Consider the following 15,342-nt stretch of genomic DNA (forward strand, 5'->3'; position numbering starts at 1 on the left):
GGGGCACGAACCCGTGTCCCCTGCATCGGCAGGCGGACTCCCAACCACTGCGCCACCAGGGGAGCCCCAGGTTTCACTTTTGAACTGAGTTTCATCTCACTTAAATATCTGAGTAGATTTGAGTTGTGTGTCTTGGTGGTATGGTTTTAGTTTGAGAGTGGAGGGGGGAGAACATGTTGTGACTTTATAAAACAGTAGTGATTCTTAATCAGTAATTCCCTTTGAGCTGGTGTCTGGCCTCACTTCCCACTCCTTGCTAGTTTTAACTGATCAGTAGCTGGGAACTGCCCGTTTATATGTTCACTGTTCTGAGTTTATCTAGCAGCTTACGGTAGCACAGTCACGCCCTGCCCATCCACCCCCAATTGTGGAAGCCTTTTTTCTAGCTGTGATGCTATGTTTTATGAAGAACTTTAAGTTACAAGAGTATTTTCTTCCAATGGCTGATTATTAAATCCCTTTCTGGACTTTGGGAGGTTAATATGTTTACAGAAATATCTGTGTGATCCCATTGAAAATGAGTGCATTTCAAAGTGGGTACAGCCTAGGAAATTAAGTACAATCAAGTGTTCACTTCTAAAAAACTAGATATGCCCTAATAGTGTGCTATTTGGAAGGAAGGCAAAGACTGTTTCCGATCCATCTTGTAGTTGAAATTCAGCCGCATAGTATAATAGCTATTTAGGTGTTTTAAGTTTTTAAAGCCTTAACTTAAATTACTTTTAAGTCCACATTTATGTTAAAACATTTAGTACTGTTATAAGCATCTGATGTGAGAAGTTGTTTGCTTTGTACCATACTTTTGGTACTACTTGCCTAGTTGTTGTATTTACTTTTTCTGTTTAAAAAAAATAATATATGCTCATTGTAGAAAATTCAAACATAGCAAGATAAAAAGGAGAAAGCCAAAGTGCTCCCAGCATAACAGACAGTCCTCAGTAGTTGGTGAACATCTTTCCAGTCCTCTCATTTTTTTTTTTAATTTAGAATTTTTTATTTTTTTAATTTTATTTTTTATTTATTTTTTGTTTTGGCCGCACCTCGTGGCATGCAGACCAGGGATCGAACCCATGCCCTCTGCAGTGGAAGCACGGGCTCTTAACCACTGGACTGCCAGGGAAGTCCCCAGTGTTCTCACTTTATATATGTGGGATCATGCCATACGTGCTATTTTACGAAAACTTCTTTTTACTCTCTCAGCATTTATATTGTGGTGGTATTTTCATGTCAATGAAAATACCATCCGTTTGAAGGGCTGTGGAGTATTCCTCATAAGGATATATAATATTATCATTTATTTGTAATAGTGACTCTATTTCTGTTTTGTAAGTAAGTTCATTTGTACCATTTTTTTAGATTCTACATTATATGTGGATATCATATATTTGTCTTTCTCTGTCTCACTTCACTCAGTATGACAATCTCTAGGTCCATCCATGTTGCTGTAAATGGCATTATTTTGTCCTTTTTTATAAGCCACAGTGTTTTGATGTACTTTTCATGACACTGCTTCTAGGAATGTTGTGGCATCTGGCATATACCTCCTCTCTCCCCTAGCTTTGCTTGATTTTCTCTCAAAATGATGCAAAATAAAGTTCTCAAGTCTTAAAAATAAAAAGTTTCTTTCATTTTGCATTTTGGTTGTCTTGATTATTGTTAATATTTACATCTGTAGTGTTTCTATTATTTGAGGATTCATGTGTTTTCAGAATAAAGATTATATTAAATCAATCCTTACTCTCAAGGAAAATAGCAGGCTGATGTTTTTACCCTAAGGCATTTGGAGAAAAATATTACAGCCCTTCAACTCAAGAAGGGCTTTCACTTTCACTTCCTGTAGCAGTGTCCTACAGCTGAAAAGTCACACAAGACAAGATGTAATGGCGTACTCAGTCATCAACTGCAGACTTCAGTGTGGTGGGGATTCAGAAAAAGGAAATCAGGGAAGCTTGCAAAAAGAAAAGGAGTCTTGAGCTTTAAAAAAGTCTGGAATGTGATATATCACGGCAGAGGCAAGAAAGACTGACGGGAACCAGGAAAGACAGGACTTTATACATGGGTATGTCTGCATATATATGTGTGGATGCATACATGGGTGATGTGTCAGAACTTAAGAAATCCTTCTACCTGTGTTTTTTCTAAGCTTTCCGGTTTTCTCATTTTCATATCTTCTCAGCAGCTAAGCATAGAACCTTGCCTGGAATAGGTACTCAATAAAAACTGCATTAAATTATAATTTTAGGGTAACAATTTCCTGCCCACACACATGTACTGTGACTCTAGTGCTATTCATCCATCTGTTGCTAACATGAAAGCTCCATGCCCCTCTAGCTTGCCTTGTAGCCTGTGAGTGCTGGGAGCCATAAGTAATTTTTCCTCCACCTACAGGCCCCAGGTTGGGGCCTAGTCAGGTCCCATGACTAGAATAAGACCTGGCAAAGATATCCACTGAGCTGACAAGCCTGACTTCCCATCTGTTTTTATCCCCTCTCTGCTTGCTTCTTCAACTGCACACATCTCCTAGGTAGTATAACAAGTTATTAAAGAGCAAACGTTAAATCACATTCTCAGTACTTTATTTTGGATGGGGGGTAGATTGAGGGAATTGGGTAGATTTCCAAGGGAGGTTGGCCCATACACACACAGAAAAAAAAGACCATAAGCTCCCCTGTGTACAACCAAAGGCAGATATGCTCAAACATAGGTGCATTTAACACCTGACAGGTATATTTAATGAGCCCAAATGTAAAGCATTACATTTTATCTGAAATGAAGTCTATTTTGCATTCCAGGTAAAAAGAAAGATATTTCACTTACCTGTGTAGAAGATGAACTATTAGGCAGAATATTATATATAGCTAGTATTTATCAAGCATAGTGTTTAACATGTATGGTGACCAATGACAGTATTGGGAGAGTTGGAAAAGATTTAAAAACTTGAGGACTTCTAGAGAAGTGAGAGCCCACATTCCAAGTAGATAGAAACATGTGCCTATTCCCATGTTACACACACACACACACACACACACACTGCAGACACACAAGCTAATCAATTTTCCCTTGGGCTTAGAGTTCCGAGAGAGCAATGCATTTTAATTCTTAAATATGAAGTATAACCAAGTCCTATATGACTTATGATCATCCGTTCCCTACTCAGACCCTTGAGTAGTATTGGAAAGGTAGAATTATTCTGTTACCAAGCTCTTTGAAATTATTTCATTCTTTGGAACCTCATAATCTTAGTGTCGAAGTGTTTAAGCTCATCTAGCTAAAAGTAGTAGTATATTGTTTTTTTAGTTCCAGCTTCTACCTGGGCAGTTCTTTTTAATTTGAAGAGTATCAGGTCTTGGAGGCCATTTCAAAGAATATCTGACCAACTTTCTCATCCTGAAATTAAGGAAGAGTTTAGAAAGATAATGTTTTTAAGGATGTCTTTAGAAATTATGGGAAAATTTGCATATCACTTTCTAATAATATCAAATAAATTGGGTGTAAGAGTGGCAAGACTTGAGATTCACTAAGTTAATGTACCTTATTAATGAAATTGTATTTCTCTGCTAATGAGCCTGGTCAGGTAGGAGCTATTAGTAGATTTGCATAATATGTAAGAGTAATTTTGTTTACTTTTGAGGTATTGCTCCCTGTAGAATATTTTATCGCTTACTTTTTTTCACTCTGTGGTACACAGTTTCCCCAAGAAAACAAATTTTTAAAATATTCTTCCTCAGTTTTTCAAATCCATTGAGTAAAACGGAAACTTCAGGAAGATGTTACATTTATCCTGCAGTTTTGTGTGCCTACCAATAAAAATACCACTGAGTAACCCAGGGGGCCTTATAGACCCTAATTTGAGAATAAGAAAGGGATTAAGGCTCTGTTTTCTCTGGTCACCTAAAAAACAATGTTTATCATCACTAGGAGTCAAGATATTCTCAATAAGGGACTCTTCCTTTACCTAAGAGACCATTTCTTACGTTCTACGATGCTTTGATCTAATTCAGTGAATGCCTGAAAAACAGGACATTAGCATGATAGATATCAAATTTTCCCAAAGGGAAATCCACATTAATAAATCACAGTGCTTTGATTGATGAGATTGAGAATTGCTTGGATTTCTATCTGACACTAATTATTTTCAACCATTTTCAGAAAGCAGCAGGAAGACTGTAACTTCCTTGCTTTGAAAGGGGGAGGATCCAACAAGCTATAACTTTGGGAGCATTCCCCCACATGTTTACATAGAAGAAGGGCACAGGTGTCATTGGATGTCATCAAACATAGGAATCAGTGGTGCTGTGAACAGCCTTTATTGTGAAGTACTGATAGGTCCCCATTTCTTCTCATTGAGAAGAAAAAAGTTGTTTCCAGACTACTCAGGTTATTCAAGTATTTCATAATATCACAGCTTTAAGAGTCTGGCTGACTATACTGGCTCACCTGAATATTTACAGAAAATTAATATCTCTCAGAAGTTTACAAAATGCCTTCTGGCTTTAGACATTAGTAGGTTAATGGCAGTTAAAGCTTCAAATTATCCATTGATTCTTTATATCCTTATACATCTGGCAAAGAAGGGATGTGCATATTTACATTTGAAAAAACAATCTTTCTTTAAATAACAAAACTGCTTATTTTAGTATTTTCTTGTATTATCCTCAATAACAGAAGGAATAGAAGACGGGGTGTTGGTGATACATACAAATGTATTAAAGTTTATTTTAGAGCCAGAAAAGACCCAAAGCCGTCACTGTCTTCCTCTTGCCTTCTGCCACGACTAACCAACATTCTGAAGAAGTCACGCAAGATTAAATAATAGTCTCAAGCCAAACATTCTTATATGTACTCTGATAAATTTAACATATTCTTATGTTTTGTATGTTCTCAGTTATATCTTTGCTTCATCCTTTTCTATTATAGTTTTCCATTACTGAAATCTTCCTGTCCTTTCCTGTTACAGGATTATAGCTGGACAGACATCCGCTGCCCCTTTGAAAAACGAAGAGACGCAGCATGCGTGTTTTGGGACAATGTAGTTTACATTTTGGGTGGCTCTCAGCTTTTCCCCATAAAACGAATGGACTGCTATAATGTCGTTAAAGATAGCTGGTATTCCAAACTGGGCCCTCCAACACCTCGAGACAGCCTTGCTGCCTGCGCTGCAGAAGGCAAAATTTATACATCTGGAGGTTCCGAAGTTGGTAAGGACTTATTCAGTATTTGTGTGTGCTTTAAAGCTGAGGGTCTTGGCTTTCATATTTAAACAGAGTTGGTATTATTTGTCCAGATACTTTTTGACAAATTTAAATACATATCTGTCATATTTTAGAGCACATTTCCCTGAAGGTTTACCTTACTCTTTATAAGTCATTAATTTACGAGAACTTCACCTTCCTAGATTATGTTAACTGTCCATTTTTTGTCATGACAACGGTTTCATTGACGTCATCTGGATTTTAGCTTCATTGTTCCCATCTGGATTAGTTATTTTATGTACGTAATATTATTTGCTTTAAAGATTTCGGAGTTTGGCTTACTCATAGACCCACATTCAGGCTTTTAAAATCTGTATTATCTTTGCTTTCTTTGTATCAGAAAAAAGTAAGAATAATCTTTTTCATTTGCTTTATTCTTTAACTTTGTTTTTTTCTTTTGGCTGCGTCGGGTCTTCGTTGTGGCATGCGGGATCTTCGTTGCGGCGCGTGGGCTTCTCTCTAGTTGTGGTGTGCAGGTTTTCTGTCTCTAGTCATGGCACGCGGGCTCTGTAGTTAGCAGCACTCGGGCTGTCTAGTTGAAGCACGTGGGCCTAGTTGCCCAACCAGGGGTTGAACCAGTGTCCACTGCATTGGAAAGCAGATTATTTACCACTGGACCACCAGAGAGCTCCCTATTCTTTAACTTTTTAATGTAATGATTGGTAGTGGTATCTTAAGCTTATTGATCAGAACAGGGTCTGGGTATGGGTATAAAAACCTTTCTCATTGACAGATAATTTGTAAGTGTCCACTAGTGTTTGTTTATTAAATGAATAATTTTTCTAAATGAATATTCTAGGTACAGACTAGCTTTTATATGCTTTCGTCTTTTCAAGTAATTTCTTTAGCTAAATAATGGGCTTATAAAGAAAACTAGGAAGACAAGTAAATCTAAAGTATGGAATTTAAACGTTGTCTTTTTGTTTTCTTTTATGATTTTTATATTAGCCCAAAGACTGTTTTACTTTTGGTCAGCATATTTCCTTGTCTTAAGTTTCTACCCCCACTCCCACTAGATGCAAAATGAATACAAGAAAGATTATGATTTTCTAAATGTGACTCGAGGTGACCTTCCCCCTCTTTAAAAGCATTCTCACAGAATGTCTAATACAGCATATTTCAAATACAATAAATCCTAAATATAGTAGGAAGTGTTTTATAGATATACTTTTTTGTGGAAAGTATAGTAGATAACTTCATTTCTTCAGCATTTACTCTGCTAAGTCAGTTTTTCACTTAAATAGTAACTCTTTTTAATCTGCTATATACTGTTTCCCTTTAGTGTCAACCAACTGAATCTACCAAATTTGAAATGTTTAAAAAGAAGTTACTGTTAGTCATGACTGTTACTTCTTATGTTTGTTACTCTTTGAACTTTGCTCTTCATAGGCTTTGGTTTTGATAGAGACTTATAAGGGTATTATTGCCTTTAAGCGTTAGAAAAGTCCAGAGAAGTGGGAGGGGAGCAATAATTTAAAGTTCTAGCTTCGTTTTTCTTGGGAAAGAAAAACACTTGATCTTTAATGGTATCACTTCTAAAACTCTTTATTGAGCTCCTAAAATGTGCAGAAGTTGCAAAACAGGATGGGTGTGTTTTGCCGTTAAAATGTATAATCAAAGTACACCAGAAACACATAACGATACTTTGAGTGTATATTCAAGAGTGGACGGGCATGACTTCAGGGCCTACCCACACAACTGCTGAGAGCAGTCAGGAAGAACAGTTTTGTTAATGATGCAGTGGCTGTTGTAGAACGTTAAATGACAAGCCTGAGGATACTCTCAGATAGTAGTCTTCATATTTTAAGGTATAGACTTACCATCTGTAAACAGCTGTGTTTTTCCCCCTCTCTATAAACATTTGAGGTTCAATTAATTCCCATCATGCATAACTGGGCTGGAAGACATACATAATGTTTCTTATTTAATTTGAAAATCTTTTGAAATCAAACCAATTTCTTTTTTTTGTGTTTAATTACCAGTTAATAAGTCTCTCCAAGAGATCCTTTTCTGAATATTTTCCAAGGTCTGTACAAACAGGGGTAGCTTTTTCTGAAACTATTTCTACGTTTTGTTGTTGTTGATTGAGTAAAGACTCTACAACCCTAAATTCTTTCCTCCAGTAATTAATGATTCAACTGTACAGTCAACTCACTCCAGGCCCACATACACACTAAGTTAAGCAAGATTGGGTCCTTTTCTTTTACAGGAAACTCAGCTCTGTATTTATTTGAGTGCTATGATACAAGAACTGAAAGCTGGCACACAAAGCCCAGCATGCTGACTCAGCGCTGCAGCCATGGGATGGTGGAAGCCAACGGCCTGATCTATGTTTGCGGTGGAAGTTTAGGGAACAATGTTTCTGGGCGAGTACTGAATTCCTGTGAAGTCTATGATCCTGCCACAGAAACGTATGTATCAGTTTAAAACTCTTACTACACAATTAGTTGTATTCTATAAGCTCAATGGAAGAAGACGTCAAAAGGCAGAAGGAACCCAGCAGAAGGATTTTTGAATGTGCTAGGGTCAGGGGCATGTTTATAGCCTTGACCCTTCCTCTACACCTTAAGAAATAGCTTGACCTTATACCCCATGGGAGCCCCTCTCTTTCTATTCCTGCTTGTGCAATAAATAAACGTCTGTGAATAAGAAAATATGACTGATTCATCAAACTCAAAATATTTTTGTTTGAGAGATCAGGAAGTGTAGAGAGGGGGAAACAATTTATGACCAGTAGTAAATTTGCCTTTAATTAGAAATATTATGTATTGGTTCGTGGCATTAATGAATCATACCCCTAGGTATAATGTCTTTTTTGAGTTTGTGCTTACTAAAGTATGTTTGGATTCATATTTATTAAATAAAATTATTCTTTTTAAAAAATATTTATTTACTTATTTATTGGGCTGTGCCATGTCTTAGTTGTGGCCTGTGGGATCTAGTTCCCTGACCAGGGATCAAACCCGGGCCCCCTGTATTGAGAGCGCAGAGACTTAACCACTGGACCACCAGGGAAGTCCCTAAATAAAATATTAAGTCAACTGGGAAGTAAAATAACTGCTTTTAAAAGGCAAAATACAAAGAAATAAATGGTTAGCCCGTTTTTCTGATCTTGTAATTAATGATGGAACCCATTCAATACAGCCAAAGGATATGAGCCAGTTATTGATAGTGGGGGGTGGTGAGTATAGTGTAATTAACTAACAAGAAAATGAACACAGGTGATGTTCCAGTCAGACCTTTTGTTGATAATCAGAAACATCCAAAGACCTTCAATAAGAAAATTAACTTGCTCGTTTGAAAGGATTGTTCTTCCTTTACTAGAACAAGTTATTGGGCAAATATGTTCAACTTAAATGTTATGCCAAAGAGCCACACCAAAACTCTTGTGCTCAATTTTTGTACTTAGGAAATATTTCTAGGCTACAAACATAGAAGTCTTCTACTCCAGCTATTGCTTTTATTAAATTAAGAGTAAAGATTTAATTATAAAATATGATTGTCATTTGTAGTTATTTATGCTTCCCACCTATTTTTGAAGGATTTAAGGAAGCAAAATCAGTAACTCCTTTCCCAAAGAAAAGTGCAATTACAATTGTTCTTTTCTCATTTTTTGCTCAACTAGTCACCCATGTTAGGGATAGAATTGAAAGAAGCTTATCTTGAAACTTATCTTTTGCTAAGTGTCTAGACTAGGAAATCTCTTGAGATCATCAAACTTAATACTTCCCAATGTTTTTTTAAACTGTACCTTTGTACTTGCCAGGGCACACTGGGGATACACCTTATCCTAATCCCATCATCCAGCTATCTATCCATCCCCTCTTGTCCTAAACCATAGGAGCAGGGTATATACCAACTGTCCTCCCTCCTATATCAGTCTCTACTTTACCTCCCATAAATCCTGTACTCAAAAAACATTACAGCATACTAGTTGGAAAACTGTAATCTCATTCATTCTGCTGCCTAATTATTGTTTCGTTTCTAAAGAAATATCTTAGAGTAGAACCCATACCATATGAACTCCAGGCTTCTAAATTCTGAGATCTTTATTCAGGCAGTATCAGTGTAAATCAATATATTCTTGTTTATAGTAGCAGAGAAAGAGTATAAAGGGATTCTACAACTTCAATATTTTTTAAAACTAGGTGAATATAATCAGTTTGGGGAATATTTTAAAACTTACACAACTTAGCATTTCTTTTATATATATTGAGCTTATGTATTAAATTTGAATTCTCTATATTCTCTAAATTTTCCTAAGTGAAAAGCTAGTGTGAATATAATTATCCAAATCTCAAAATGAAAGATGTTATATACTACTATGATTTCCTTTCTAATATGTTGTGTCCATCCAACATATTTTTTGTAAAACTGTTTCTTCCCAATTTTGACAATTTTTAAAGTGTTTTTTAACTAGAATGTGTTGGATTGGAAGCTAAGAAATGAAACCTATGGAAACAACACAACACAGTTTCCACAGTTAGAATTTTGAGGAAAGCTACTGAACACTAAACTCAGGTTGGAGAGAGCAGAGACCTAGTGCATACTCTGCGTGTGAATTATAGGAGGAAGGAAGCGTGTTTCACGAACTTCCTTAATTCTAAACCTTGAGGAGACTTAGATATACATAAAACATTCTCTTATTTTATATCGTAGACATATTTAGAGAAGAAAGGGGTATGTATATTGAATTTTTCCAAGTCAGATCGTCTGTTTAACACACTTTGACAGCTTACTGTGTGGAGAGGCTGTGGAAGTCGAGTACTGGCTCTCCCACTTTCGAGCTGAATGCTGGTCTTTTCACCTGGAGGAGCACGTGTGTTCATCCTGAAAAATAGGAGGACTTACTTTAAATGAATGCTCAGAAAATGAGAGTGGTGACTGTCAAACCATTTTTAAAACAAACCAAAAGTATGTAAATATAAGGCAACAAGAGTTGTTGATATTTCAGAGTTCATCATTATGCTCTAATTATGTTTTGAAAAGTTAAATGTATTAAATTATTTAAAAGAAGAGTTATAAATAACCATATTAGGGCTCCCCTGGTGGCACAGTGGTTGAGAGTCCGCCTGCCGATGCAGGGGACACGGGTTCGTGCCCAAGTCTGGGAGCATCCCACGTGCCGCGGAGCAGCTGGGCCCATGAGCCAAGGCCGCTGAGCCTGCGTGTCCGGAGCCTGTGCTCCGCAATGGGAGAGGCCACAACAGTGAGAGGCCCACGTACCGCAAAAAATAAATAATAAATAAATAAATAATAACCATATTAGAGCATTACACTTATGCCAAATTGCCCTTTTTTGTTTTTGTTTGGAGTCTTTCGATTTATATCAGCTGTTAAGAGTTGTGTGCTGGTACCACCTTCACAATCACAGATGTCAGTTATCTGTATGGGAGTACATGCAAAAGAAGAGATGGGGGCTTCCCTGGTGGCGCAGTGGTTGGGAGTCTGCCTGCCGATGCAGGGGACGCGGGTTCGTGCCCCGGTCTGGGAGGATTCCACATGCCGCAGAGAGGCTGGGCCCATGGGCCATGGCCGCTGAGCCTGCGCGTCCGGAGCCTGTGCTCCACAACAAGAGAGGACACGGCGGTGAGAGGCCCGTACCGCAAAAAAAAAAAAAAAAGAAGAGATGAAACTCATAGAAAACAATAACAAAATTGTCTGTGTGTTTAATGCTGCTACCTGTGAATTAGTATCCTTCAACACTTGTGTCCACATTTATATTCTCAATCTCTTTCTTTATAATAGTGCCTGTGATCACAGCAACATGCTAATAAGTTATTAAACGTGACAGAATGACAGGAGCTGCCTGAAGTTCTAAGTGTATATTTAAAGATGTATGTGTGAATAGTAACAGATATGCTAATTTGCTGATTGCTAGAGGCCCATGATAAATTTGTTTTAATTACCGTATGTAAATATTAATTAAAACCACATGTGACTAAAACCATATTAGTACCTTATATTTTCTTACATATCTTCCCTGTTTTGTTTGTTACTGTTTTACAAGTTATTGTGAACTATAGGAAATGCATGTCTTCCAAAGACACGTTAATAGTCTCCAGATATCCTCTGTTTCCCATATCCTGTTGGAGTTGAAAGGAATAAAATCCCTATTTACCCCACCTATAAATTACTGAAAACCACTGTTAAACTTTTGTTTTCTAGCTTTCCAGACATGCAGGCGCACATTTGTGTGTGTGTGTGTGTGTGTGTGTGCATGTGTACACATATGTGAGTGGTAAATGAGCGCTTACTTGGGATAACAGACCTTTCTTATAAATTCGTATGAGTCCTTTTACTTCTTGTGAACATGTATACTAAAAACTTTCCTTTGTTTTTTCAGATGGACTGAGCTGTGTCCAATGATTGAAGCCAGGAAGAATCATGGACTGGTATTTGTAAAAGACAAGATATTTGCTGTGGGTGGTCAGAATGGCTTAGGTATGTGAAGTTAGTTCACTTTTTCAACTTTCGCAATGAATTTGCTGATATTTCCTTATTTTAAGTTATGAAAATGTTTCTTGATCACATACATCATTAGACTTTTTTTTACAGTTTCTGTGAACTAACGGTTTATGAAACATTGTAATACGTTTAACATTTCTGTCCATGAATATAGGTAATAGCCACCAGTCATTGTGACAGTCTCAGGTGGCTTTAGCACATTTCCAAATACCCTCTGGGGAATGGTATCACATTAGCTTAAGAACTATTGAGTGGGGACTTCCCTGGTGGTCCAGTGGCTAAGACTCCATGCTCCCGATGCAGGGGGCCTGGGTTCGATTCCTGGTCTGGGAACTAGATCCCACATGCTGCAGCTAAGAGTTCACGTACCACAACTAAAGATCCCACATGCCACAACTAAGACCTGACACAGCCAAATAAATAAATTAAATATTAAAAAAAAAAAAAACAAACTGTTGAGTGACAGAAACATTTGAACTTTAATATAACTTTTAAAACTTTTTAATTTAACTTTTAGGACTTGTATCCAGGCTCTGAATGGTAGTGTTTCCTAAACATTTTTAAACGTTGCATGAAAATATCAATACTACTTTTTTAAATGAGTAAATTTGATCTTTTTATTTTCTTAAATAATGTTGTACTAAAGAATCTTAAATAATTGCTTTTAATAATGTAGAATTTGGACTGAATCTATAGATAAGATTCCACAAAGCTTATTTTAGTCAGTACTTTTAATCATTACTTAAGTATAACAAAGAAATAGCTTTATTTCCTTCTGTCTCTATCCATTTATCCATTTGAATCTATAGATAAGATTCCACAAAGCTTATTTTAGTCAGTACTTTTAATCATTACTTAAGTATAACAAAGAAATAGCTTTATTTCCTTCTTCTGTCTCTATCCATTGCTGTTTTTCATAAGCTGCTGACAGATAAATGGTAGAAGAAAAAAGAAGGACATTTGAATGATTATAATCAAACTTAATCAGAAGGAAACTTCACTGGTCTACTTTTTAATTTTTCCAGAGCAGATAGAACGTCTTTAATTTTATAGAATAAATATAAGTATTTATGATTCTAAAATGACAAATGAAAATTAAGTTAAATTTCTGTTGTGTCCAAGTAAGAATAGGAATTTAAATGGTAGATATGTGAGGATTCATTGTAAAATTCTTACAACTCTTCTGCATGTTTGAAGTTTTTCATAATAAAAGGTTTGGAAAAAATCCAAAGAATTATTACTTTAAGAGATCTTAGAATTGTTCATATAGCTGTTCACGTTTTATTCTTTTGAAGGTGGTCTGGACAATGTGGAATATTACGATATTAAATTAAACGAATGGAAGATGGTCTCACCAATGCCATGGAAGGGTGTAACAGTCAAGTGTGCAGCAGTCGGCTCTGTAGTTTATGTCTTGGCTGGTTTTCAAGGTGTGGGTCGATTAGGACACATCCTTGAATATAACACTGAAACAGACAAATGGATCGCCAACTCCAAAGTCCGAGCTTTTCCAGTAACAAGTTGTTTAATTTGTGTTGTTGATACTTGTGGAGCAAATGAAGAAACCCTTGAAACATGAAAAAATGAGTGAACTTCAAGACTCACTGGAGACTCATAAGTATGGCCACCAGTGCTTTGTTCCAAGAGTTTGGTTACAAAGTTTTAGTTTGGTGTTTTGTTCTTTTCAAGGAAGTTTCAAGTAAAGTAAGATTCCTATAAAATAGATTTTCTTTTATATGGGATTTCTTCATTCAAAGACCATATTTCAGCTGGCCACATAACCAAGAACATATCTAGCAAGAAAACTTGTAAAGTTATAAGCACTTGGTGAAAGTATGAATTCTTAAATGAATTTCACATTTGTAACTATGATTATGGCTGAATGGGGGACTGACTCACCATAGAAGCAACCTCATCTTAGCTCTAGATTCTATTTTCATACATCATGGAAGTGCTATGTAGTTAGGACTGTTTGTTTCTGTTCAGTCAAGAACTAAGAAATAGTATGAATTGTAAGTCAAAGATAGGCAGTTCTGGTGGAGCAGCTTAGTCTCACGTAATTTTGCTTGTCTTCATTTGTTCCATTTAATGCCAAATGTATTGCATTTTAAAAGCAAGCCAGAGTGAGTCAAAGCATACACTTATATCTCACAAAACTTCATAAACACATTTTGAGAGTTAAAAAGGTACCCAGCTCCTCATGAAATATATTCTGTCCAATTAAATAATTCCATCTTTTTAACACAAAATGTCAAGCCTAGCACCCATCACTAATTTATATCAATTTTTTTCCCAGGGGTTAAAAAAGGATTATGCCTCTTCAGTGCTCACTCTGTTAAATAAAATCCAATCATTATAAGAATTATTACCTAGCAAAAGAAAGCTACTTATAGCAAATTTCTAGGTCACTAGAATAGCACTGATAGTTATACATTTTGAACTTCTTACATATTAGAAAGGTACATGATTTCTCTTCCTTAGCAGAGCACATCATTGATATTTGACCCAGTTGTCTCTAAAAGTTTTTTAGTTGAGTTAAATATTTGTCATTTTGTATTAATTGCTTATATGTGGTCAGTAAATCTTTTACAAACCCAACTATTCATTTCTTTCCTAGTAATGTTTTGCCCTTTTACATTATGAAATGTATGGAGTGAGCCATGTAAAGCTGTCACCATCCATGTTTTTACCTGGTAATATTAAATATTTTTAAACTTCAAGTAGACCGCTAAGTTCATTCTTCATTTTAAATGTGTTAGGTAATGGTTGTTTTTTGAACTTGTGAAACAATGTTTCTCTTTAATTTTTATTGTTTTCTTTATAATGGGGGTTATAAGCTTAAAACCTAAAAATGTTTAAATGAAAAAATTATAAAAAGATTATGGTATATATATTTCTATTTATGTAAGGTTTTATGTACATGATAGCTTTATTAAGATATAATTTACATGTCATACAGTTCACTGATTTAAAGTGTACTATTCAATGGTCTTTAATATATTCACAGAGTTATGCAACCATCACCATAATTTTGGAACACTTCCTTCACCACAAAAAGAAACCCCATCCTCATTAGCAGTCACTCCCCATTTTCCCTGTATTACCTTCTTATGGCTCCTGTAACAAATTACCGTAAACTTTGTGGCTTGAAGCAACAAAAATTTATTCTTTCACAGTTTGGGGAAATCCTAAATCAGGGTGCTCCTAGGGTTGAGTCCTTCTGGAGGCTCTGAGGCAAAAACTTGCCATACCTCTCCTGTAGCTTCTGATGGCTGCTGGCGAACGTCAGTGTTTCTTGGCTTATAACTACATCACTTCAGTCACTGCCCCAGTCTTCACAGGGCCTTCTTCCCTGTGTGTCTTGTCTCTCTGCATCTTCATGTGGTGTTATAAGAACAACAGTCATTGGATTTAGCTTACCCTCCTCATAATCCATTGTGACCATATCTTAACCAATGACATCTGCAAAGACACTGTCTCCAAATAAGGTCACATTTTGGAGTTTTGGGGAGACATTATTCAACCCAGTTGCATCTCCCAAACACCCCATCCCTAGGTAACCAGTAATCTTTCTGTCTCTAGATTTGCCCATTCTGAACATTTTTATGTTGGATTTTGAATT

At 36.3% G+C, this 15,342-nt stretch overlaps 1 protein-coding gene across 4 annotated transcripts in view; it reads left to right on the forward strand.

Moving 5' to 3' along the window:
- The window catches only part of KLHL7 (kelch like family member 7), a 59,066-nt gene extending 44,629 nt beyond the window's left edge, over nucleotides 1–14,437 (forward strand). Inside the window, exons 9-12 of one of the 4 annotated variants that reach the window (XM_007447446.1) lie at nucleotides 4,958–5,198; nucleotides 7,462–7,663; nucleotides 11,599–11,696; nucleotides 13,016–14,316. In XM_007447446.1, the coding sequence (XP_007447508.1) occupies nucleotides 4,958–5,198; nucleotides 7,462–7,663; nucleotides 11,599–11,696; nucleotides 13,016–13,299 (825 nt within the window). In that variant the 3' untranslated portion in view covers nucleotides 13,300–14,316. Of the gene's footprint in view, nucleotides 1–4,957; nucleotides 5,199–7,461; nucleotides 7,664–11,598; nucleotides 11,697–13,015 lie in introns of all 4 variants that reach the window. The other 3 variants (XM_007447447.1, XM_007447444.1, XM_007447445.1) reach the window with 3 other exon arrangements.
- Nucleotides 14,438–15,342: the final 905 nt, after the last annotated feature.

Source organism: Lipotes vexillifer, unplaced genomic scaffold, assembly GCF_000442215.2.
Source record: "Lipotes vexillifer unplaced genomic scaffold, Lipotes_vexillifer_v1.1 scaffold474, whole genome shotgun sequence".
NCBI lineage: Eukaryota > Metazoa > Chordata > Mammalia > Artiodactyla > Lipotidae > Lipotes > Lipotes vexillifer.